The sequence below is a fragment of the Scyliorhinus canicula genome, chromosome 4, assembly GCF_902713615.1.
Source record: "Scyliorhinus canicula chromosome 4, sScyCan1.1, whole genome shotgun sequence".
Taxonomy (NCBI): domain Eukaryota; kingdom Metazoa; phylum Chordata; class Chondrichthyes; order Carcharhiniformes; family Scyliorhinidae; genus Scyliorhinus; species Scyliorhinus canicula.
Genome location: NC_052149.1, coordinates 44,595,886 through 44,620,899, shown reverse-complemented (window position 1 = coordinate 44,620,899; position 25,014 = coordinate 44,595,886). Strand labels below are relative to the sequence as shown.

Below are 25,014 nucleotides of genomic sequence, written 5' to 3'. Positions count from 1 at the left end.
GTCATGTAAGACAGTTTAGTTTCACTTTTGCTAATTGCTGGTGACTTCCGGCTTTATGCCTCTGTATAAATGTTCCCACATGCGTAATCTCAATCAATGAACTCTCAACATGTTTGCACAATCCCTTATGAACGATTGGTGCCTTTATATCATTATAAAAACACAACAATAGGGTAGATCGACAGAAACATTTTCTACAGGTGAAGCCCATTAATTACCTTAAAATATCCAGCTTTGGTCCATCTGCAGTGTACTTGAATTTAAACTGGTAAGATTCAATTATGCTCTGTAGGTCGATATGAGATTAAGTCTAGTTATAGTTACCTGTCAGTTGTACCCATAGACAAAAGTAAACATTTTATTATATGAACATTTTTACAAAGTATAAATGCTTACATTTGGATCCTCGGGATCTCTATGAACCTAAAAATTCAAATTCATGTAATTTGTACTATACAATGACCATATTCTTAAAAAATGAACATTTAAATATAAAAATAAACAGACAAATATATTCATATATATGTCATGAACATTAAATAATTAATGAGGAATGATGAGTTTCCAGTCAATAATCAAGCCCTTTCTCCCCTTCTGACTAATGCATGACTTAACTGTCATGAATTTTCCCATTTTTTACGATTTTATCCCTCTTCAATGTAGTAGTTTGACATGAATCAGTAAACTTCCAATATCTTGCCCAAATTGTTATTCTTTATGGGTAAGCTAATCCAATGTCTCTAATATTCATGGGGCTGTGAATTAAGAACAGGAGGAAGGATTTTGGGGCCATAAATACAGGTTTCTTGAAAGTCCCATGGATTTTATTTGAAGGAGATCATTTGGATTTTTCTCCAGAATTTCTGTCCAACAGCCAGCCTGTTTGGGAGGCATCCCAAGACTTTTGGGTGGGAAAGCCTGCACAGCATAAGCATGCAGCTGAAGATGTCTAATTTTGACACCAAGGTGGGGAAGAATCTGTGTTCAGGAGGTGTGGAGTGACTTCGATATTGCGATCTGGGAGTTCAGAGAAAGATGAAGGATCAGAGGTTTTGGAAGTAGCGAGTAGCAGTTTGGGGGAGGGGGTGGGGTGATGGGAGTTTATACCTTTTTGGTATGGGAGGAAACATTCTGGTTCATCCTGGCCCATAAGCAATGTCTAAAGGCCCTTACCTAATAGATTTAATCACATCTTGCCATCTTTTACAAGGCTTGGTTTCCCAAGGCTAATCAACATGTTAAAACAAAAATTGGGCAAGTTTAAAGTTTTGAAATTCTTAAAATGTTAACTTCTCGCCTGCCCCGATAATATAAGTGTATTATATTCAATGCAGTTGCAATTTTAGGATGTGGAGATGCCAGCGTTGGACTGGGGGGAGCACAGTAAGAAGTCCTACAACACCAGGTTAAAGTTCAACATGTTTGTTTCAAACACTAGCTTTTGGAGCACTGCTCCTTCCTCAGGTGAATGAAGAGAATCCAGAAAAATATATATAGACAAATTCAAAGATGCCAGACAATGCTTAGAATGCGAGCATTTGCAGGTAATTAAATCTTTACAAATCCAAAGATAGGGGTAACCCCAGTTTAAAGAGGTGTGAATTGTCTCTAGCCAGGACAGTTGGTAGGATTTTGCAAGCCCAGGCCAAGAACAGGAAGCTTGAGAAACTCGGCATCACCACCAGCAGCAACCAAGCCTCCCCTGGTACCACAGTACAAATCAATACAGGGAAATCTATTGTCAACTTGTCGGACTACACCCTTCAACCAGACGAAATCGAAGTCCTCAGCAGAGGGCTCAATTTCTGCACCACCACCAAAATGGACCCCATCAGTCTCGCGGCAGACACGGAGGAATTCATCAGGCTAATGGGGCTCCGAGAATTCTTCCACAGACCCCTAGAGGCCAACAGCGAACCTAAGGAGACTACCACTGAACCGGAACAACAGACCGAGAGATCTGTGGTGCGGCAACCGTAGAGGAAAGAGTCGAATTGGACCCCTCCGGAAGGCTGCTGCTCTAGATTCGACATGTATTCTCAAGCCGTCAGGAGTCGCGTCAATGCCAGATTCATCAGTCGCATTCACAAGACAGCCCCGAACGTCACCCAAGCACAACGCAACGCCATCCGCGCTCTCAAGACCAACCGCAACATTGTCATCAAACCAGCAAAGGAGGGGCCACCGTCATACTGAACAGAACGGACTACTGCAAAGAAGTATACCGACAACTCAACAACCAGGAACACTGCAGACAGTTACCCACAGATCCGACCAAGGAACACATCCGCCAACTCAACAGACTGATCAAGACCTTGGATCCAGACCTTCAGAGCACCCTACGTGCTCTCATCCCAACGTACTCCCCGCATTGGAGATCTCTACTGCCTCCCGAAAATACACAAGGCCAACACACCAGGCCGTCCTATCGTTTCAGGCAATGGGACCCTGTGTGAGAACCTCTCTGGCCACATCGAGGGCATCTTGAAACCCATCGTACAAGATACGCCCAGCTTCTGTCGCGACACGACGGACTTCCTACAGAAACTCAGCACTCATGGACCAGTTGAACCAGGAACATTCCTCGTCACAATGGACGTCTCGGCACTCTACACCAGTATCCCCCATGACGACGGCTTTGCTGCAACAGCCTCAGTACTCAACACTGACAACTGCCAATCTCCAGACACAATTCTGCAACTCATCCGCTTCATTCTGGATCACAACGTCTTCACCTTCGACAACAATTTCTTCTTCCAGACGCACAAAACAGCCACGGGGTCAAAATCCGCACCTCAATACGCCAACATCTTCATGCACAAGTCCGAACAAGACCTCCTCACCGCACAGGACCTTCAACCGACATTATACACCAGATACATCGATGACATTTATTTCCTTTGGACCCAGGGCGAAGAATCACTGAAACAACTACACAATGACATCAATAAGTTCCATCCCACCATCGGACTCACCATGGACTACTCTCCAAAATCAGTTGCATTCCTGGACACACTCGTCTCCATCAAGGACAGTCACCTCAGCACTTTGCTTTACCGCAAGCCCACGGATAACCTCACGATGCTCCACTTCTCCAGCTTCCACCCTAAACACATTAAAGAAGCCATCCCCATGGACAAGCCCTCCGTATACACAGGATTTGCTCAGACGAGGAGGAGCGTAACAGACATCTACAGACACTGAAGGATGCCCTCGTACGAACGGGATATGGCGCTCCACTCATCGATCGACAGTTCCAACGCGTCACAGCAAAAATCCGCACCGACCTCCTCAGAAGACAAACACGGGACACAACTGACAGAGTACCCTTCGTCGTCCAGTACTTTCCCGGAGTGGAGAAACTACGACATCTTCTTCACAGCCTTCAACACGTCATCGATGAAGATCTTGCCAAGGTCATCCCCACACCCCCACTACTTGCCTTCAAACAACCGCGCAACCTCAAACAAACCATTGCTTGCAGCAAACTATCCAGCCTTCAAAACAGCGACCACGACACCACACAACCCTGCTGTGGCAATCTCTGCAAGACGTGCCAGATCATCGACATGGATACCACCATTACATGTGAGAACACCACCCACCAGGTACGTGGTACATACTCGTGCGACTCGGCCAACCTTATCTACCTCATACGCTGCTGGAAAGGATGTCCCGAAGCGTGGTACATTGGCGAGACCATGCAGACACTGCGACAACGAATGAACGGACATCGCGTGACAATCACCAGGCAGGAATGTTCCCTTCCAGTCGGGGAACACTTCAGCAGTCAAGGGCATTCAGCCTCTGATCTCCGGGTAAGCGTTCGCCAAGCAGAAACTTATAGCCAAGTTCCGCACACATGAGTGTGGCCTCAACCGGGATCTGAGATTCATGTTGCATAACATTCACCCCCCACCTTCTGGCCTGGGCTTGCGAAATCCTACCAACTGTCCTGGCTTGAGACAATTCACACCTCTTTAACCTGGGGTTAACCTTATCTTTGGATCTGTAAAGATTTAAATACCTGCAAATGCTTGCATTCTAAGCATTGTCTGGCATCTTATAGATATGTATGTTTCTGGAACATACCTCTTCATTCACCTGAGGAAGGAGCAGTGCTTGGAAAGCTAGTGTTTGAAACAAACATGTTGGACTTTAACCTGGTGTTGTAAGACATCTTACTGTGCAATTTTAGGAGATAGAAGTTGTGATACTTACAATTCCTTCAGTGTAATGAATATTTAGAAACTGGACAATTGTTTACATAATAAGCTCAGCACATATGTGCAAATGACAAGGCTGAGGCATTCGCAACCATCTTCAGCCAGAAGAGAGGGTAGCAGTGGAAGTTTCAGTTGGTGATTACTTTGGGAATAGCGGTCACAATTCCGTAAGTTTTAGAATACTCATGGACAAAGACGAGAGTGGTCCTAAAGGAAGAATGCTAAATTGGGGAAAGTCCAAGTATAACAAAATTCGGCAGGAGCTAGGGAATGTGGATTGGGAGCAGCTGTTTAAGGGTAAATCTACATTTGAAATGTGGGAGTCTTTTAAGGAAAGATTGATTAGAGTGCAGGACAGACATGTCCCTGTGAAAATGAGGGATAGAAATGGCAAGATTAGGGAACCATGGATGACAGGTGGAATTGTGAGACTAGCTAAAATGAAAAAGGAAGCATACACAAGATCTAGGCGACTTAAAACTCATGAAGCTTTGGAGGAATATCGGGAAAGTAGGACAAATCTCAAACGCGCAATAAAGAGGGCTAAAAAGGGTCATGAAATATCTTTGGCTAACAGGGTTAAGGAAAATCCCAAAGTCTTTTATTCGTATGTAAGGAGCAAGAGGGTAACTAGAGAAAGGATTGGCCCACTCAAAGACAAAAGAGGGACTTCTGGTTGCGGTGAAGTGGAGCTCAGCCGCACGTTCGGTAGCTCCCGCTATTTGCGGTCTTTTGGGCTCTTTTAAGGTCCTGTGGCGGTGCTGGCTGGACTTTTCCCGGTGTGGGAACACATCCACTGCACATATCTGCCGATGGATGGACTGGACCAGGAGAGGAGTGGTTAAAAAATTGGCTTTGGAGCAGAGAAAGGTGCGAGGCAGGAGAAACAAGATGGCGGCGGGTGGGGAACCGGCAGCGTGGCAGCAGTGGGCGCAGGAGCTGCTTCAGAGAGCTTAAGGCTGAGCTTTTGGAACCGCTTAGGCCTCGCTGGACAAGCTCATGGCGACTCAGACGGTTCAGGGTGCAGAGATCCAAGAGCTACGGCAAAAGGCCTCGGAGAGCGAGGACGAACTCCTAGGCCTGGCAGTGAAGGTGGAGTCGAACGAGGCGCTGCACAAGAAATGGCTAGCGAGGATGGAGGAGGTGGAGAACTGCTCCCGTCGGAAGAGCTTGCGGATCCTGGGCCTCCCGGAGGGGCTGGAAGGTTCGTACTTGGGGGCCTATGTGGCCGTGATGTTGAACTCGTTAATGGGCGCGGGGTCGTTCCAGGGGCCCTTGGAGCTGGAGGGTGCCCATAAAGTGCTGTTGAGGAAGCCCAAGCCAAACGAGCCGCCGAGGGCGGTGCTGGTCCGTTTTCACCGCTTTGTTGACCGTGAATGTGTGCTGAGATGGGCGAAGGAGAGGAGCAGCAAGTGGGAGAATGCAGAGATCAGGATTGATCAGGATTGGAGCACGGAGGTGGCGAAGAGAAGGGCTGGTTTTAATCAGTCGAAGGCAGTGCTTTACAAGAAGGGGGTGAAGTTTGGCCTGTTACAGCCAGCTCGCCTCTGGATCAATTACAAAGATCGCCAGCTTTACTTCGATTCCCTGGAGGATGCCTGGGCCTTCGTCCAGGCAGAGAAGCTGGACTCGAACTGAGGACTGATGTACGTAGTCCGGAGGCCTTGTCCTCCTGGGTATCCTTTCATTTTTCTGGTTGTGTTTTTTGATGCCCTTTTGCTTTTTGGGGCTGTTATTTATTTATTCTGGTGCTTTCTTGTTTTTCACTGGTGGAGCGCTGGGGAGCTGTTCGCGGTCCCGCTGGGTCACGCGTCCTTCTTTTTCCTGTGTGTTGGGTCGGGGGGGGGGGGGGTCTGAGATGGAAGCGCGGGCTTTCTTCCCACGCTGGAGGTGCAGCGGGTGGGACCGGCACTGGGTGGGGGGGAGTGGTGGTTGTGCTACACTAGGGGGGGGTCGTTCGGGTGGTGGGAGCAGCCGAGGTCAGGAGTCGGCTGACTTACGGAAGTACGATGGAAGGGATTACGCAGCTAGGCGGGGCCCTAGCTTGGGGGTGGGGGGGAATAGGGCGGGGTTACCGGGTTGCTACTGGAGGGGCCGAAGGGGAACTGCTGGTGATGGGGGGGGGGGGGGGCCTGCCACCGTGGGGAACGGGCCTGGGGGGATCTGCGGGCACTTGGTGAGCCGAAGGAGAGGTATGGCTGACCTGCGCAGAGGGAGGGGGAAGACCCCCCAGATTCGGCTGGTCACATGGAACGTGAGGGGGCTAAATGGACCGGTGAAGCGGTCCCGGGTCTTGGCGTATTTGAAGGAGCTGGGAGCGGACGTGGCTATGTTCCAGGAGACGCACCTTAAGGTGGCGGATCAGGTGAGGCTGAGGCGAGGCTGGGTTGGGCAGGTGTTTCACTCGGGGCTAGATGCGAAGAATCGATGGGGTGGCGATTTTAGTTGTCAAGAGCTTGTCGTTCATGGCATCGAGTGTGGTGGCAGATAGCTGTGGTAGATACGTAATGATGAGTGGTAGGCTTTAAGGGGAGCGGGTGGTTCTGGTTAATGTGTACGCCCCCAACTGGGACGATGCAGGTTTCATGCGGCGAATGTTGAGCCGGATTCCGGACCTGGAGACGGGGGGCTTGATCTTGGGAGGGGATTTTAATACTGTGTTGGACACAGCTCTGGATCGTTCGAGGTCTAAGGCGGACAAGAGGCCGGCGGCGGCCTCAGTGCTGAGGGGGTTCATGGATCAGATGGGAGGGGAAGACCCTTGGAGGTTTTTGAGGCCGGGAGGTAGGGAGTTTTCCTTTTTCTCCCATGTCCACAAGGCTTATTCCGGATTGATTTTTTTGTCCTGAGCAGGGCGCTAATCCCGAGAGTGGTGGGGGCGGAGTATTCGGTGATAGTCATATCTGACCAAACTCCGCATTCGGTGGACTGGAGCTGGGGGAGGGGAAGGATCAGTGCCCGCTATGGAGGTTAGATGTGGGGCTTCTGTCAGAGGAGGAAGTATGTGGGCGGATCCGTAGGTGCATAGAGGGGTCTTTGGAAGCTAATGACAATGGGGAGGTGCAAGTTGGGGTGGTCTGGGAAGCGCTGAAGGCGGTGGTTAGAGGGAGCTGATATCTATTCGTGCGCATAGGGAGAGGGGGGGCGAGGGTTTAGAGGGAGAGGTTGGTGGAAGAAATGGTAAGGGTGGACAGGAGGTATGCGGATGTCCCGGAAGAGGGGCTTTTGAGGAAGCGTCGCAGTCTCCAAGCGGAGTTCGATATACTGACCACCCGGAAGGCGGAGGCGCAGTGGAGGAGGGCGCAGGGGGTGGTATATGAGTACGGGGAGAAGGCAAGTCAGATGCTGGCCCACCAGCTCCGGAAGCGGGAGGCAGCGAGAGAGATAGGGGGAGTCACAGATGCAGGAGGGAACCTGGTGCGGAGTGCTAGGGACATTAATGGGGTGTTCAGGTCCTTCTACGAGGAGCTGTACCGGTCGGTGCCCCCTAGGGAGGTGGGCGGGATGGACCGCTTTCTGGATAAGCTGGAGTTCCCAAGAGTGGAGGAGGAGCAGATGAACGGTCTGGGGGCCCCAATCGAGTTGAAGGAGTTGATGGAGGTGCGGGGAGCATGCAGACAGGGAAAGCACCGGGACCTGACGAGTTCCCGGTGGAGTTTTATAAGAAGTTCTCAGACTTGCTGGGCCCATTGTTAGTGAGGACCCTGAATGAGGCGAGGGAGGGGGGGGGGGGGGGGCTTTGCCCCCGACGCTATCTGGAGCAATAATTTCACTGATTCTGAAGCTGGATAAGGACCCCCTCCAGTGTGGGTCTTACAGGCCGATCTCGCTCCTCAACGTGGACGCAAAGTTGTTGGCTAAGATACTGACCAGGAGGGTGGAAGATGTGGTCCCGCTGGTTATCCATGAGGACCAAACGGGGTTTGTGAAGGGGAGGCAGCTGAATGTCAATGTGCGGCGGCTTCTTAATGTTATGATGATGTCGTCGGCGGATGGGGAAGCGGAAATAGTAGCATCGATGGATGCGGAGAAAGTCTTCGATAGGGTGGAGTGGAGCTACCTGTGGGAGGTGTTGAGGAGATTTGGGTTCGATGAGGGATTCATTAGCTGGGTGAGGCTGCTGTATAGTGCCACAGTAGCGAGTGTGGTGATGAATGGGAGGAGGTCGGAGGACTTTCGGCTGTCCCGGGGGACGAGGCAGGGGTGCCCCCTGTCTCCCCTGCTCTTCGCGTTAGCGATTGAACCCCTGGCCATGGCGCTGAGGGATTCAAAGAACTGGAGGGGCGGCACCGGTTGTCGCTGTACGCTGATGATTTACTGTTGTACATCGCGGATCTGGCAGGGGGGATGCCAGAGGTGCTGAGGATGCTTGGGGACTTTTCGGGCTATAAGCTCACCGTGGGGAAGAGTGAGCTGTTTGTGCTGCACTTGGGGGACCAGGAGAGGGAGATAGGAGAGCTCCCGTTGAAGAGGGTGGAGAGGAGCTTTAGATATCTTGGCGTCCAGATAGCTAGGAGATGGGGGACCCTGCATGGGCTAAACTTTTCAAGACTGGTGGAACAGATGGAGGAGGAGGTTAGGAGGTGGGATGCGCTGCCGCTCTCTTTGGCGGGCAGGGTCCAGTCGGTTAAGATGACGGTGCTCCCGAGGTTTTTCTTTCTCTTCCAGTGTCTCCCCATCTTGATTCCGAAGGCTTTCTTTAGGAGGGTTAATAAGAGTATTCTGGGGTTTGTGTGGGCGCGGAAGACTCCGAGAGTGAGGAGGGTATTCCTGGAGCGAGGCAGGGAGGTAGGTGGTTTGGCGTTGCCCAACCTGTGTGGGTACTACTGGGCTGCGAATGTGGCAATGATTCGTAAATGGGTGATAGAGGGGGAGGGTGCCGCATGGAAGAGGTTGGAGGTGGTGCCCTGTGTGGGCACGAGTTTGGAGGCACTGGTGATGGCCCAGCTCCCACTCCCCCGGCAAGGTATTCTACGAGTCCAGTAGTGGTGGCTTCCCTCAAAATTTGGGGGCAGTGGAGGCGGCATTGGAGGGAAGTGAAGGCCTCAGTTTGGACCCCGATACAGGGCAACCACCGGTTTGCACCAGGGAGAATAGATGCTGGGTTTTTGAATTGGCATAGGGCAGGCATCAGGCGGATGGGGGACCTTTTTCTTGACGGGAAGTTTGCGACCTTAGAGGAGTTGGAGGGGAAGTGGGGTCTCCGCCCTGGGAATACTTTCAGGTATATGCAGATTAGGGCGTTTGTTAAGCGGCAGGTGGCGGAGTTTCTGCTATTGCTGCCAAGGGGGGGTGCAGGATAGGGTGCTCTCGGGGACATGGGTCGATGAGGGTAGGATCGCGGCAATTTATCAGGTGATGCAGGAGGGGGAGGGGGCCTCGGTGGAGGAGCTGAAAGTGAAGTGTGGGTGGAGGAGCTAGGGGAGGAGATCGACGAGGGGACGTGGGCGGACGCCCTGGGGAGGGTGAATTTGTCCTCTTCTTGCGCACGGCTCAGCTTAATTCAGCTGAAGGTGCTGCATAGGGGGCATAGGACTGGGGCCAGGCTGAGCCGATTCTTTGGGGGTGAGGACAGGTGTGGGAGGTGTTCGGGAGGCCCCGCGAATCACACCCACTTGTTCTGGGCGCGTCCGGCGTTGGAGGGGTTCTGGAAGGGGGTGGCGGGGACCTTGTCCAAGGTGGTCGGTTCCAGGGTGGAACCGGGCTGGGGGCTCGCTATCTTGGGGTAGCATCGGAGCCGGGAGTGCAGGAGGCGAGGGAGGCCGGTGTTCTGGCCTTTGCGTCTCTAGTAGCCCGGCGTAGGATTCTTTTACAGTGGAGGGACGCGAAGCCCCCGAGCCCGGAATCCTCGATTAACGACATGGCCGGGTTAATCAAACTGGAGAGGGTCAAGTTTGCCCTGAGGGGGTCGGTGCAAGGGTTCTTCCGGCGGTGGCAGCCTTTTCTTGATTTCCTGGCAGAGTGTTAGGGGGTGGTGAATCTCAGCAGCAACCCGGGGGGGGGGGGGGGGGGGGGGGGGGGAGGGGATTATGGGTCTGTTAAGGGGTTTGTTTTTGCAACTACATGTTTGTTACTTTCTTTTTTGTTATTAATTTATTGCTTTGTATTGGGGGGAGGGGCTTTTCTTTCTGTTTTTTTCTATGCCTTGTTTATTTTATTGTTGGGAGACAATTTGTTGTTGAAAAATTTGAATAAAGATTATTTAAAAAAAAAAAGACAAAAGAGGGAATCTATGCGTGGAGTCAGAGGAAATGGGTGAGATTCTTAATGACTACTTTGCATCGGTATTCACCAAGGAGAGGGACATGACGGATGTTGAGGCTATGGATGAATGTTTAAATACTCGAGGTCAACTTGGGGCAGCAGGGTAGCATGGTGGTTAGCATAAATGCTTCACAGCTCCAGGGTCCCAGGTTCGATTCCCGGCTGGGTCACTGTCTGTGTGGAGTCTGCACGTCCTCCCCCTGTGTGCGTGGGTTTCCTCCGGGTGCTCCGGTTTCCTCCCACAGTCCAAAGATGTGCGGGTTAGGTGGATTGGCCATGCTAAATTGCCCGTAGTGTCCTTAAAAGTAAGGTTAAGGGGGGTTGGGTTACGGGTATAGGGTGGATTCGTGGGTTTGAGTAGGGTGATCATGGCTCGGCACAACATTGAGGGCCGAAGGGCCTGTTCTGTGCTGTACTGTTCTATGTTCTATGTCAAGTCGGCATAAGGAAGGGGGAGGTTTTGGGTATTCTAAAAGGCATTAAAGTGGACAAGTCCCCAGGTCCGGATGGGATCTATCCCAGGTTATTGAGGGAAGTGAGGTACGGAATAGCTGGGGCCTTAACAGATATCTTTGCAGCATCCTTGAGCACAGGTGAGGTCCCGGAGGACTGGGGAATTGCTAATGTTGTCCCTTCGTTTAAGAAGGGTAGCAGGGATAATCCAGAGAATTATAGACTTGTGAACTTGCAGATTTGTGAACTGCAAGTTTGCAGATGATACTAAGATTGGTGGAGTTGCACATAGCGAGGAAGACTGTCAGAGAATACAGCAAAATATAGATAGATTGGAGAGTTGGGCAGAGAAATGGCAGATGGCGTTCAATCCAGGCAAATGCGAGGTGATGCATTTTGGAAGATCAAATTCAAGAGCGGACTATATGGTCAATGGAAGGGTCTTGGGGAAAATTGATGTACAGAGAGATCTGGGAGTTCAGGTCCATTGTACCCTGAAGGTGGCAACTCAGGTCGATAGAGTGGCCAAGAAGGCATACAGCATGCTTGCCTTCATTGGACAGGGTATTGAGTACAAGAGTCGGCAGGTCATGTTACAGTTGTATAGGACTTTGGTTAGACCACTTTTGGAATACTGCATGCAGTTCTGGTCACCACATTACCAGAAGGATGTGGATGCTTTAGAGAGGGTGCAGAGGAGGTTCATCAGGATGTTACCTGGTATGGAGGGGGCTAGCTATGAAGAAAGGTTGAGTAGATTAGGATTGTTTTCGTTGGAAAGACGGCGGTTGAGGGGGGACCTGATTGAGATCTACAAAATTACGAGAGGTATGGACAGGGCGGATGGCAACAAGCTTTTTCCAAGAGTGGGGGTGTCAATTACAAGGGGTCACGATTTCAAGGTGAGGGGAAAGCTTAAGGGAGATGTGCGTTGAAAGTATTTTTACGCAGAGGATGGTGGGTGCCTGGAACGCTTTGCCAGCGGAGGTGGTAGAGGCGGGCACGATAGCATCATTTAAGATGCATCTAGACAGATATATGAACGGGCGGGGAACAGAGGGAAGTAGATCCTTGGAAAATAGGCGACAGGTTTAGATAAAGGATCTGGATCCGCGCAAGCTGGGAGGGCCAAAGGGCCTATTCCTGTGCTGTAATTTGCTTTGTTCTTTGTTTGTTCCTCTCCCTCACCCACTCCAAGTAGGAAAATAAATACAGCCAAGCGGAACAAAATACAAGGAAGATAAAACAAACCAAAGAGTTTTTTCCCAAATCGAGGTCTGTGACTAGTGGTGTTCCGCAGGGATCGATACTGGGGCCTCTGCTGTTTGTAATATATACAAATGACTTGGAAAAAAACGTAGCTAGTCTGACTAGCTAATTTGCGGATGATACTAAGGAGGTGCAGATAGTGATGAAGATTGTCAGAGAATATAGCATGATACAGATAGGTTGCAAAATTGGGCAGAGAAATGGCAGATGGAATTTAACCCAGAAAAATGTGAGGTGATGCATTTTGGTAGATCCAGTTCAGGTGGGAGCTATAAAATAAATGGCAGAACCATTTATCTGGGCATGCAGGTCCACAGATCCTTAAAAGTGGCAGCATAGGTGGAAATGGTGGTAAAGAAAGCATATGGCATGCTTGCCTTCATCGGACGGAGTATCGAGTATAAAAGCTCACAAATTATGTCACAGTTATATAGAATGTTGGTTAGGCCACATTTGGAATACTGTGTCCAATTCTGGTCACCACACTACCAGAAGGAGGTGGAGGTTTGGAGAGAGTACAGAAAAGGTTTACCAGGATGTTGCCTGGTATGGAGGGTATTAACTATGATGAGAGATTGAATAAATTGAGATTGTTCTCCCTAGAGAAACGGAGGCTGAGGGGTAACCTGTTAGAAGTTTATCGGGTTATAGATAGGGTGAACAGTTGGAGGCTTTTTGCCAGGGCAGAAATGACAATTTCAAGGGGGCACAAGTTCAAGGTGAGGGGGGATAGGTTCAGTGGAGATGTGCGGAGGAAGTTTTTTTACACAGAGGGTGGTGGTGGCCTGGGATGCACTGCCAAGTGAGGTGGTTGAGCCAGATACATTAGCGAACTTTAAGACTTATCAGGATAGACACATGGAGACTTCCGGTGGCTGTGATGAAGTAGGAAGCCACACATTTGGGAGCTCCTGTTTTAAATGGACTTTTCGGCTCTTTTTAGAGCCCAAAACGGAATTTTTCGACGTCTCCTGGTGGGGGAAGGTGTGCTGAACGACTTTCCCCGCAGTCCATGGCTCGAACTCGGAGTGGAAAGGGGGAAAAAGCAGCAGCAGCTCCCCAGAAAAAACGGGGGAAGGGATCCAAGATGGCCGCCGGCAGAGCTCCAGAGGAGTGGAAACAGTGGGCCCAGGAACAACTAGCTGCTCTCCTGCGCTGCTTCACAGACTTCAAGGCTGAGGTACTGAGCTCTCTGCAGGAAACAAACAGAAGGCTGTCGGAGATTCAGACCACCCACGGTGCTGCCATCAAGGAGTTGCAGACGCAGGCCACTGAACGAGAGGAGGAGGCCGTGGTCCTCGTGAGTAAGGTGGAGGGGCACGAGGCACTCCACAAGAAGTGGCAGGAACGCTTCGAGGAGCTTGATCATCGCATGAGGTGGAAAAACCTGCGGATCTTGGGCCTTGCGGAGGGACTGGAGGGGTCAGACCTGACAACCTATGTGGCTATAATGCTGAACTCGCTAGTGGGGGCCGGGTCTTTCCATCTGCCCTTGAAGCTGGAGGGAGCACACAGAGTATTGGCCAGGAAGCCTAAGGACAATGAACACCCGCGTGCGGTGCTGGTGAGGTTCCACCGGTTCAGTGATCGGAAGTGTGTGCTGCGCTGGGCCAAGAAGGTGAAGAGCAGCAAGTAGAAGAATGGGGTAGTACGGATCTACCAGGATTGGAGTGCGGAGGTGGCTAAGCGGCAGTCCGGATTTAATCGGACGAAGGAGGTGCTTTACAGGCAAAAGATAAAGTTCGGAATGTTGCAGCCCGCGCGCCTGTGGGTAACTTATTCGGACCGGCATTATTATTTCGATTCCCTGGTGGAGGCGTGGGCCTTCATGCGGACAGAGAAACTGGACTTGAACTAGGGGTTTGGGGTTCCGGGGTCGGTTGTAATATCTTAGCGCTGGATTCTGCTGTTGCTATGTTCTTTTTTTTTGTACTTTTGCAATTTTGATATGGTTATTTATGGGGGTGCTGTTCTGTTATGTTTTTTCTGCTGTGGGGCATTGGTTGAGTTGTGTATCTTGCAGGGAGGGTCGGGGGGGTTTGTTGTATTCTATGTCGGGTTGGGGGTATGGAGTGGGGTTGTTATTTGGGAGCTGCGTCAGAAGGGTGTGGTGGGGCAGTGCGAAAGCGCGGGCTTTCCTCTGGTTTCCCGCGCTGCGGGGCGGAGATGGTGACGGGGAGGCGGGGCCTTAACTGGTTCTTCCCCGCGCTGGAGCGGTGCCTGGAGGAGGGATAGATTGGGGGATGATCCCAGTTTGGGAGGGGTCGGGTTATTGGCGGGAGTTTCCGGGGTCAGCAGAAGTTAACTGACCCACGGAAGTACAATGGAGGATGGTTCGCGGCTGGGAGGGTTCCTAGCCTGGGTGGGAAGGGAGGGGGGGAAAGGGGAATACCGGGCTGCTGCTGGTAGGGTCAGTAAGGAGCTGGTGGGGGTTGGGGGGACAGAGGAGAGGTGTTGTCGCTGTGGGGACTGGGTCGGGCAGGGGGTGCTGGCCTGGGGCGGGCAGTCGACGGGCTATGGCTAGTCAACGGGGGAGGGGGGCAGGACGCCCTCTGATCCGGTTGGTCACCTGGAATGCGAGAGGGTTGAATGGGCCGGTGAAGTGGTCGAGGGTACTGGCTCACCTGAAGGGGCTAAAGGCAGATGTGGCAATACTTCAGGAGACCCACCTGAAGGTGGCGGATCAGGTCCGCCTGAGGAAGGGATGGGTAGGGCAGATTTTCCACACTGGGTTGGATGTGAAGAACCGGGGAGTGGCGATTCTGGTGGGGAAAAATGTGTTGTTTGAGGCATCGGAGGTGGTGGCGGATAAGGGGGGTAGGTATGTTATGGTTAGGGGCAGGCTACAAGGAGAGAAGGTGGTACTGGCTAGTGTGTATGCCCCAAATTGGGACGATGCGGGCTTTATGAGGCGTATGTTGGGACGGGTCCCGGATCTGGAGGCGGGAGGTCTGATCATGGGGGGGGGGGGGGGGGGGACTTTAATAAGGTGTTGGATCCTTCACTGGATCGGTCCAGCTCTAGGACGGGTAGGGGGCCGGCGGCGGGCAAGGTACTGAGAGGGTTATGGATCAGATGGGTGGGGTGGATCCATGGAGGTTTGTGAGGCCGAGGGCACGCAGGTACTCTTTCTTCTCCCACGTTCATAGGGTCTACTCTCGGATAGATTTCTTTGTGGTGAGTAGGGGACTGATTCCGAGAGTGGAGGAGGCCGAGTATTCGGCCATTGCAATTTCCGACCACGCTCCGCATTGGATAGAGTTGGAGATGGGGGAGGTGCGGGACCAACGTCCGTTGTGGCGGTTGGATGTGAGGTTGTTGGCGGAGGAGGAGGTGTGTAGGAGGGTCCGGGCAAGTATTGAGGGGTACCTCGAGGTGAATGATACGGGGGAGGTTCAGGTGGGGATGGTCTGGGAAGCCCTGAAGGCAGTGATTCGTGGGGAGCTGATATCCATCCGGGCACACAGGGAGAGGAACGAGAGGAGTGAGTGGGATAGACTTGTGGGAAAGATGCTGGAGGTGGACAGGAGGTATGCAGAGGCACCAGAGGAGGGACTGTTGGGGGAGAGGCACAGCCTGCAGGCTAAATTTGATTTACTGACCACTAGAAAGGTGGAGGCACAGTGGAGGAAGGCACAAGGGGCAGTGTACGAACATGGTGAAAAGGCGAGTAGGATGCTGGCTCATCAGCTCCACAAGCGGGATGCGGCTAAGGAAATTGCTGGAGTGAGAGACAAGAGTGGGAATGTGGTGCGGAAGGGGGTAGAGGTGAATGAGGTCTTCAAGGACTTTTACGGGGAACTGTACCGGTCGGAGCCAATGGGGGAGAGGAGGGGAATGGAGAGGTTCATTGACAGGCTTTCTTTCCCGAAGGTGCAGGAGGAGAAGGTGGAGGGGCCGGGTGCGCCGATTGAGCTGGAGGAGCTAGTTAAGGGGATCGGGCAGATGCAGTCAGGGAAGGCACCGGGGCCGGATGGGTTCCCGGTGGAATTTTATAAAAAGTTTGTGGACCTAGTGGGCCCCTTGCTGGTGCGGACACTCAACGAAGCGTGGGAAGGGGGGACTTTGCCCCCGACGATGTCGCGGGCGCTGATCTCGTTAATTTTAAAGAGGGACAAGGACCCCCAGCAGTGTGGTTCATACAGGCCCATATCTCTCCTCAACGTGGATGCTAAGGTGCTGGCAAAAATCCTGGCCACCAGGATAGAGGACTGTGTGCCAGTGGTTGTGCACGAGGACCAGACAGGTTTTGTGAAGGGAAGGCAGCTGAACACGAATGTGAGGAGATTGTTGAATGTCATCGTGATGTCGGCGATTGAGGGGGAGGCAGAGATAGTGGTGGCGCTGGATGCGGAGAAGGCCTTCGATAGAGTGGAGTGGGGGTACCTATGGGAGGTGTTGGGGAGGTTTGGATTTGGTGAAGGGTTCATTAGATGGGTAAGGCTGCTATATGAGGCCCCAATGGCGTGCGTGGCCACGAATAGGAGGAGGTCGGAGTACTTCCGGCTTTACCGAGGGACCAGGCAGGGTTGCCCCGTCCCCCTTATTGTTTGCACTGGCAATCGAGCCGCTGGCGATGGCGTTTAGGGATTCAGAGAGGTGGAGAGGAACATAGGTTGTATGCCGATGACCTGTTACTGTATGTGGCGGACCCGGTGGGAGGGATGCCGGGGGTGATGGAGTTGCTAGCTGAGTTTGGGACCCTTTCAGGTTATAAATTAAATTTAGGCAAGAGCGAGGTGTTTGTGGTGCACCCTGGAGACCAGGAGGAAGGAATTGGTAGGCTCCCGCTTAGGCGGGCAGGGGAGAGCTTTAGGTACCTGGGGGTGCAGGTGGCCAGGGACTGGGGAACTCTTCACAAGCATAACTTGACCAGACTTGTAGATCAGATGGAGGAGGAGTTCAAGAGGTGGGACATGCTGCCATTATCGTTGGCGGGGAAGGTACAGTCCGTCAAAATGACGGTGCTTCCGAGGTTCTTGTTCCTCTTTCAGTGCCTGCCCATCTTTATCCCCAGGGCCTTCTTTCGGAGAGTGACTAGCAGTATTTGAGCTTTGTGTGGGCACATGGGACTCCGAGAGTGAACAGGATGTTCCTGGAGCGAGGGAGGGATAGAGGCGGGCTAGCGCTGCCCAACCTTCTGGGGTACTATTGGGCAGCCAATGGGTCAATGGTGCGTAAATGGGTGATGGAGGGGGGAGGGGTGGCGTGGAAAAGAAGGGAGTTGGCGTCATGTAGAGGTACGAGCCTGGGTGCCATGGTAACAGCACCGTTGTCGCTCTCCCCTAAGAGGTTTACCACGAGCCCGGTGGTGGCGGCGACCCTAAGAATCTGGGGACAGTGGAGACGGCATCGGGGGGAAAACAGGGGGCTCGATGGAGGCTCCACTGGGTGGCAACCATCGGTTCATCCCGGGGAACAAGGATGGGGGATTTAGGGGGTGGCAAAGGGCGGGCATCAGCAAATTGAGGGACCTGTTTATTGGCGGGAGGTTTGCGGGCCTGGGGGAACTGGAAGATAAATTTGGCCTTCCTCAAGGGAACATGTTCAGATACTTGCAGGTAAAGGCGTTTGCTAGGCGACAGGTAGAGGGATTCCCTCTGCTGCCGTCGCGGGGGACGATGGACGACACTCACCACCCTGACTTGGAAATATATCACCGTTCTTTCACTGTCCCTCCCTAACATCATAATGGCTCTACCTATACCTCAAGGACTGCAGCAGTTCAAGAAGGCAACTCACCACCACCTTCTGAAGGGCACCTAGGGACGGGCCATAAATGTTGGCCTAACCAGCGACGCCCACATTTCAGCAATTAATTTTTAAAATAGTAGACTTTAATGCCCCACTAAAAGTTGGTGCATTTGTTTTCTTTTAAAATAAATACTAGTGTATCAAACATTATTTATAAAAAAAACAGAAAATTCTGGAAATCAGCATTAGGTTCGCCAGCATCTGTAAAGAGAAAGAACTTGCACTTATATAGTGCCTCTCATGACATCAAAATGAGATTCAGGGGTAAATGTCAGCTCGGATATGAGGAGAAATTCTCTTCTCTAAGTAGTGCATAGTGCCACAAATTCTTTAATGTACACCTGAGAAGGCAGTCAGGACTTTGAGTTGATATTTAATCTGAAATATTTCATAACCCTTTGAACAAAATTTAAAACATTTTTTCTTTTTACAGTTAATGTCAAACATGCAGTGCATTTCCAACATTTTCTACTGGAATTGCATTTTCCAACTTACTCATTATTTTCATCCTAATTTAAAAATTATTTTGTTAATACCTTCAGTAGTCTAATGACATTACTGTGTCAACTTTCATTTTCCAACATCTACTTTTAAAAAATTTTCATCCTTAACTAGAAATAATGTTATTAGTAGTTTCAGGACAGTAATGTCATTACTGTATCAACTTTCATCCACTTTACCTTGTTGAATACAAGGTACCAGAATACTGATCTTAGAAATCTGAATGCAATCCTAATTTCAAAATCTTATGTCTAATAACAAATACGTAATTTTTTGAAATGTACTTACTCCCAGAATAATTGTTCGCAGCTATTAATGAACAAAAACATAAAAGAAACTTGTTTTACATGGTTTAACGGATAAATAATTACTGTGCATGTAAACTTGCGACATTTAAACTAATCTTTGTAAACTGAAATGAAATAGACATAGGCAGAATTTTCTCATTCAGCAAAGTCGGATGGCATGCTCGGAAAATGCCTTTTAACCCGCTGGCGCAATGGTGGGTTTTTGCGCCATATTTTGTTAGGCACTTTGAAAAAACATTTCGCCACAGGATTCACATGATTCACCTCTGATTCGCCCACCCTGTCAACACTTAAGCACTTTAATTATGGAGGTGCTCCATTTAAATGCTGCCCCAAAGCTCACTACCACTTCTTCTTGGTCCATGGCTACTAATGGCTGTAAGGATGTCTGCCTCCAGGTTCTCAGATGCTTCCTTCAACAGGCTGAAGAATTAAGTTTAGGTGTGTCGTGACATCCTCTACCCTTGCACACTGAGACCAGCCAGCAGGGACACCAACCAGAGGTGGACTTACACTGAAACACAGCGCAGCAGGCCGGGGCCTGGCCACTGGAGGGGGGGGGCATATTGAGAGGTGGCTGTGCGTGCCCCCAAAAGTGTAAGTTTGCTTCTGCTGCAAAGCCTTCAGCAAGATGAGGAGGAGGCGCTGGCCGTTGAGGGGAGCAGCGGGATGACTTTCCAGATCAGGGTTGAGAAGGGCAGCTAACCAACTAAAAAGAACAGAGGGCATCAGACCAGACAGCCAGCAGCAGCCAGCCAGGAGTACATGCAGTCGCCGAGGGCCGAGACTCGGCCAACCAAGCGAGAGCCGAGAGGTCAGCAGAGCAACAGTTGGGAGATGTGAAGAAGGCCAGACAATCGCAAGCGTCGTGTCGGGGAATCGGACAGCATCAGCCAGTGAGGCGACTCGACCAGAGCCAAAGGTCAGCTAGGAAGCAGGACAGAGAGTGAGAGGGCTGGATAGCAATCAGACAGAGCAGCGAGGGTGAGATTTTGAGTTTCTGCGCCTTGCATTGTGTGAGCTGAGAGTGGCGGGTTCAGGGCATTGACATAATTCAGGATGAGACTCAACATCATTATGGACAGGGCTTGATATCATTGGGCTCAATGTCATTGGGGACAGGATTCAATATCTTTGGGAGCGGGCTGCCCACGTCACCAGGGGGCAGGGCTTGATGTGAAGCCCCTGCAGAAAAGGAGCGTGCGGGGCACCCAAATGGTATAAATCTGTCTCTCACACCAACCCAGCATGGGAGGTGACAGCGGTGGTCAGTGACATCGCATTGTAGAGGAGAACAGGCATCCAGTGCTAGAAAAGGATAAATGATCTTTTCTGATCTGCCAGGGCAAGTCTCTCTTCCCATCACTCTCAATTCTCACACAGCCATTACACATCCATAGGCAATTCACTCACCACCAGGTCAAGGGACACCACTACTTGCTCTCCCACACGTTTTTGTTTCTCTTGAAGATCATCTCTTCATGAAAATTGTATATTATCACGAGTAGGCTTCAATGAAGTTACTGTGAAAAGCCCTTAGTCGCCACATTCCGGCGCCTGTTCGGATAGGCTGGTACGGGAATTGAACTGTGCTGCATGCCTGCCTTGGTCTGCTTTAAAAGGTAGCGATTTAGTCCAGTGTGCTAAACCAGCCCCATCACTTCACTGCCCCCACTCACCATCCATACATGCCAGGCATCCTTATCATTTGCCCTGGCACAAAACCTGCTGACACTCTCCATCTGTTTTAATGGAGGACAAGCTGGCATACAGTAAGGGGGAAAGATTCCAGGCAGGCAGAGGGATGCCCGAGTTTAAAGTTCACTCCGACTTCAAAGAGAGAGTCCTCCAGCTGGCCAAGAAGGAAATCCACTCCAGTGCCGACGGTGAGAGGTGCTGTGATAAACCAAGAAAGGATCCAGTTCAGCATTAAACAAAATTGATGCGAGTCAGGTCTTCTGTATCTGAAGGCCCCTACCATGCACTAATAAGATATCCCTATCTAGTAGGCATATCCGAGGAGTAGCCCAGGGAGTCCACCAGCCAGGTCCAAGAGTGCTCACACAACAGCCAAGATGACATGGACATTTATGAACTGTCACAGCTTTCACCCATACCCTCTACTAACGGAGAGACACACACCTCAGTGGGAACTAGTTTTAGAGAATGGAAGAGTCCTATCACCTTCGGTCCAAGGAGATAGTGCCAACACTCCGAGGTAATCAGGTCAACAGAGCGAGGGTAGTAGCCGCAGTGGAGACTTTGGTGCAGGACCACTGTCCTTTCATGGTGCAGTACTTGCATTCCATGGTGCAGGACATGGACTCCATGAGGCACACACTTGTGGAGATCCATGAGTGCCAATGTAAGAGGAAAGTGAGGCTTCTCAAGCTCCCTCCAACTGCCCCTTTATCTCAAAGAGGAAACCAGGGGTCCTTGAGCACACATAGGGAGGAGGAGCAGCTGGTGGAGTCAGGGGCCTGTCACCCAGTTGACTCTGGGAATGCCCAGTCTATCCAAACTTCTTCCTGTGACCGTTTCAGCTCCAGAGGCTGAGGTGGGTGGTACTGTCACACAGCAGGATCCTGGAAGCTGATTCCTCTGCCGTGGATGCACAAAGATAGGAGCAGAATTAGGCCACTCAGCCCATCGAGTCTGTTCCGCCATTTAATCATGGCTGATATTTTCCTCATCGCCATTCTCCTGTCTTCTCCCCATAACGCCTGATCCCCTTATTAATCAAGAACCTACCTATCTCTGTCTTAAAGACACTCAGTGATATGGCCTCCACAGCCTTCTGCAGCAAAGAGTTCTACAGATTCACCACCATCTGGCTGAAGAAACTCCTCCTCATCTCTGTTTTAAAGGATCGTCCCTGTGGTGGTATGATTTGCATAGCTGTCTGCCATTGGTGCAGGACACTGGCTTACCATTGGCCCTGGTCGGTCATGTGCCTCTCGACCGATTGGTTGAGACCAATCATGTGACGACTCTCCGATTGGTCGAGAGGCTGAGTTAACCCCGCCTCCAGAGCGAGGTATAAATACCCAGAACGCCCGGCGGTCGTCCATTTACTGTAGTCAACCGCAGGGCTAACTTCTAGCTTATTAAAGCCTAACTTTTGTACAGCAACTCGTCTCGCGTTCGATTGATGGTCATCAATTTAATAAGCTAGAATTTTGAAGATGGAGCTCCGGATCAAGCCCGAATGCCTCCGCATCTGCCCGCAAACTCAGAAATCTTTCAACATTGGCTGGCATGTCTCGAGGGATACCTGGCGTCCGCAAACAGCCCCCCACCATGGCACAGAAGCTTCACATCCTCCACTCCAGCATGGGCACGGCAGCCTACGTGATGATTGCGGAGGAAAAAGATTATGATGCGGCCATGCTTAAGCTGAATGGACAGTTTCTTAAACCGGAAAACAGAGTATTCGCCCGCCATCTGCTGGCTACCAGACAACAGCTCCCCGGTGAGTCATTAGACCAATTTTACCAGGCCCTCGCTGTCCTGGGGAGGAATTGCTCCTGCCTCCAAGTTTCAGCCACGGAGCACATGGAACTTCTGATTAGAGAGGCTTACGTGGTTGGGATGCAGTCTGCCGCTATCTGCCAGCGGATGCTGGAGAAAGACGACCTCAGCCTAACTGAGGAACGGATTCTCTCCACCTCACTGGAGGTCGCCGATTTAAATGCCCGCGCCTATGACCCAGCCGCGCTGCAGCACCCTGGACCTCCTGGCACGCTCCCCCACCGCTCCCGACCTCCCTCAGGCCTGCGCCGCGGGATGCCCCGACAAGTCCACGGGGCCCCGCTGCTATTTTTGTGGGTTCGCTAAACACCCTCGCCCACGCTGACCAGCCCGCTCCGCCCTCTGTAAAAGCTGCGGGAAGGGTCACTTTTCATCCGTCTGCCAGGCCAAATCGGTCGCTGCTGTGCCGCGCAGCGACTGGGGATCCCCCCCTCCGGGCCCTTGCAGTACACCGCGCCAATCCCCCCCCCCCCCCCGGGCCCCTGCGCCCGCCCTACGTGCCTCCCACCCTCCTCCGGGCCCTTCCAACGCACCGCGCAACTCTCTCCTCGCCGCCCCCGGGCCCCTGGGCCTGGTCTGCGCGCCTCACTGCCCCTGCTCTCAGCCGCTCCGGTCAGGCCGCCGGCACCGCTAACCCCGCCCTCAGCAACCACGAGGGCCCCGCGGGCGCCGCCATCTTGGGGCCTGGCCTCCACATGCGGGTCATGGGCGCCGCCATCTTGGGACCCCGACTTCACGTGCGGATCCTGGACACCACCATCCTGGACTGGCACGCAAGGTTCTGCCAGCTACTACTCGGCCGCCGACGACTGCGACGATGGTTCTTCTCCACGGCTCGCGGCCATTCAACTCGACCAGTCACGGCCACGCACGCTCGCCAAAACAACAACGCCGATCCACCTCGACGGCCACGAGACGGGCTGCCTGCTGGACTCCGGGAGCACGGAAAGCTTCGTTCACCCTGCCACGGTAAGACGCTGCGTGCTCCCTGTCCATCCTGTAAAACACAAAATCGGGTTAGCCTCAGGTTCGCACTCCGTCCGCATCACCGGCTGCTGCATCGCGGACCTCACGGTCCAAGGGAAGGTTTTTAAAAATTAGAAACTCCTTGTCCTCCCTGACCTTTGCGCACCGGCACTCCTAGGACTGGACTTCCAGTGTAACCTGCAGAGATTGACCTTCCAATTCGGCGGCCCTGTACCCCACCTCACTGTCTGCAGCCTCGCGTCCCTCAAAGTGGACCCCCCCTCGTTTGCTAATCTCACCCCCGATTGCAAACCCGTCGCGACACGGAGCAGACGGTACAGTGCCCAGGACCGGACTTTCATCAGGTCCGAGGTCCAGAGGTTACTGAAGGAAGGGGTCATCGAGGGCAGCAACAGTCCCTGGCGAGCCCAAGTGCTGGTGGTCCGGACTGGGGAGAAAAACTGGATGGTCATCGACTATAGCCAGACCATCAACCAGTTTACGCAACTGGACGCGTATCCTCTCCCCCGTATTTCCGCCATGGTAAACGATATCGTGAAATACAAAGTCTTCTCCACTGTGGACCTTAAGTCCGCTTATCACCAGCTCCCACTCCACGCGAGTGACCGCAAGTACACCGCGTTCGAGGCTGATGGACGCCTCTACCACTTCCTTAGGGTTCCATTTGGTGTCACAAATGAGGTCTTGGTCTTCCAACGGGAGATGGGCCGAATGGTCGACAAGTACGGATTACGGGCTACCTTCCCGTATCTCGATAATGTCACCATCTGCGGCCACGACCAGCAGGACCATGACGCCAACCTCTGGAAATTCCTCCTAACCGCAAAACTCCTTAACCTCACATACAATAAGGATAAGTGCGTGTTTAGCACCTACCGTCTAGCCATCCTCGGCTACGTAGTGCGTAACGGAGTAATAGGCCCCAACCCCGAACGCATGCGCCCCCTGATGGAACTCCCTCTCCCCAATACCCTCAAATGCTGCCTGGATTTCTTCGCTTACTACGCCCAATGGGTTCCCAATTACGCTGACAAGGCCCGTCCCCTCATTCAAACCACGACCTTCCCGCCGTCGACAGAGGCCTGCCAGGCCTTTAGTCGCATCAAAGCGGACATCGCAAAGGCCACGATGCGTGCCATCGACGAGTCCCTCCCCTTCCAGGTCGAGAGCGACGCATCAGAAGTAGCTCTGGCGGCCACTCTGAACCAAGCGGGCAGACCCGTGGCCTTCTTCTCCAGAACCCTCCAGGCTTCCGAACTCCGCCACTCCTCTGTGGAAAAGGAAGCCCAGGCCATAGTCGAAGAAGTGAGACATTGGAGGCACTATTTGGCCGGCAGGAAGTTTACCCTCCTCACAGACCAACGGTCAGTGGCCTTCATTTTTGATAATGCACAAAGGGGCAAGATTAAGAATGACAAGATCTTACGGTGGCGGATCGAGTTGTCCACGTACAACTATGAGATCTTGTATCGTCCTGGGAAGCTCAATGAGCCTCCTGATGCCCTGTCCCTCGGTACCTGCGCTAGCGTGCAGATAGACCACCTCCGCTCCCTCCACGCGGACCTCTGCCATCCAGGGGTGACCCGTTTCTTCCATTTCATAAAGGCCCGCAACCTGCCTTTCTCCATCGAGGAAGTCAGGATAGTAACCCGTGACTGCCACATCTGCGCAGAGTGCAAACCTCTCCGGTCCAGAGATCTCCCTATTTCCCGATGGCAAGA

General features: G+C 52.1%; 1 protein-coding gene across 9 annotated transcripts in view; it reads right to left on the bottom strand.

Moving 5' to 3' along the window:
- Positions 1–25,014, bottom strand: part of LOC119964531 (HORMA domain-containing protein 1-like) — a 108,192-nt gene that overhangs the window by 40,489 nt on the left and 42,689 nt on the right. For 7 of the 9 annotated variants that reach the window (XM_038794149.1, XM_038794147.1, XM_038794145.1 and 4 more), the window contains 3 exons: positions 18,756–18,776; positions 397–423; positions 219–286 (listed from right to left, as the gene is read on the bottom strand). The exons of 1 other annotated variant lie outside the window; for it this stretch is intronic. In XM_038794149.1, coding sequence (XP_038650077.1) covers positions 219–286; positions 397–423; positions 18,756–18,776 — 116 coding nt within the window. The remainder of the gene's footprint in view (positions 1–218; positions 287–396; positions 424–18,755; positions 18,777–25,014) is intronic. One more of the 9 variants, XM_038794148.1, reaches the window with a different exon arrangement.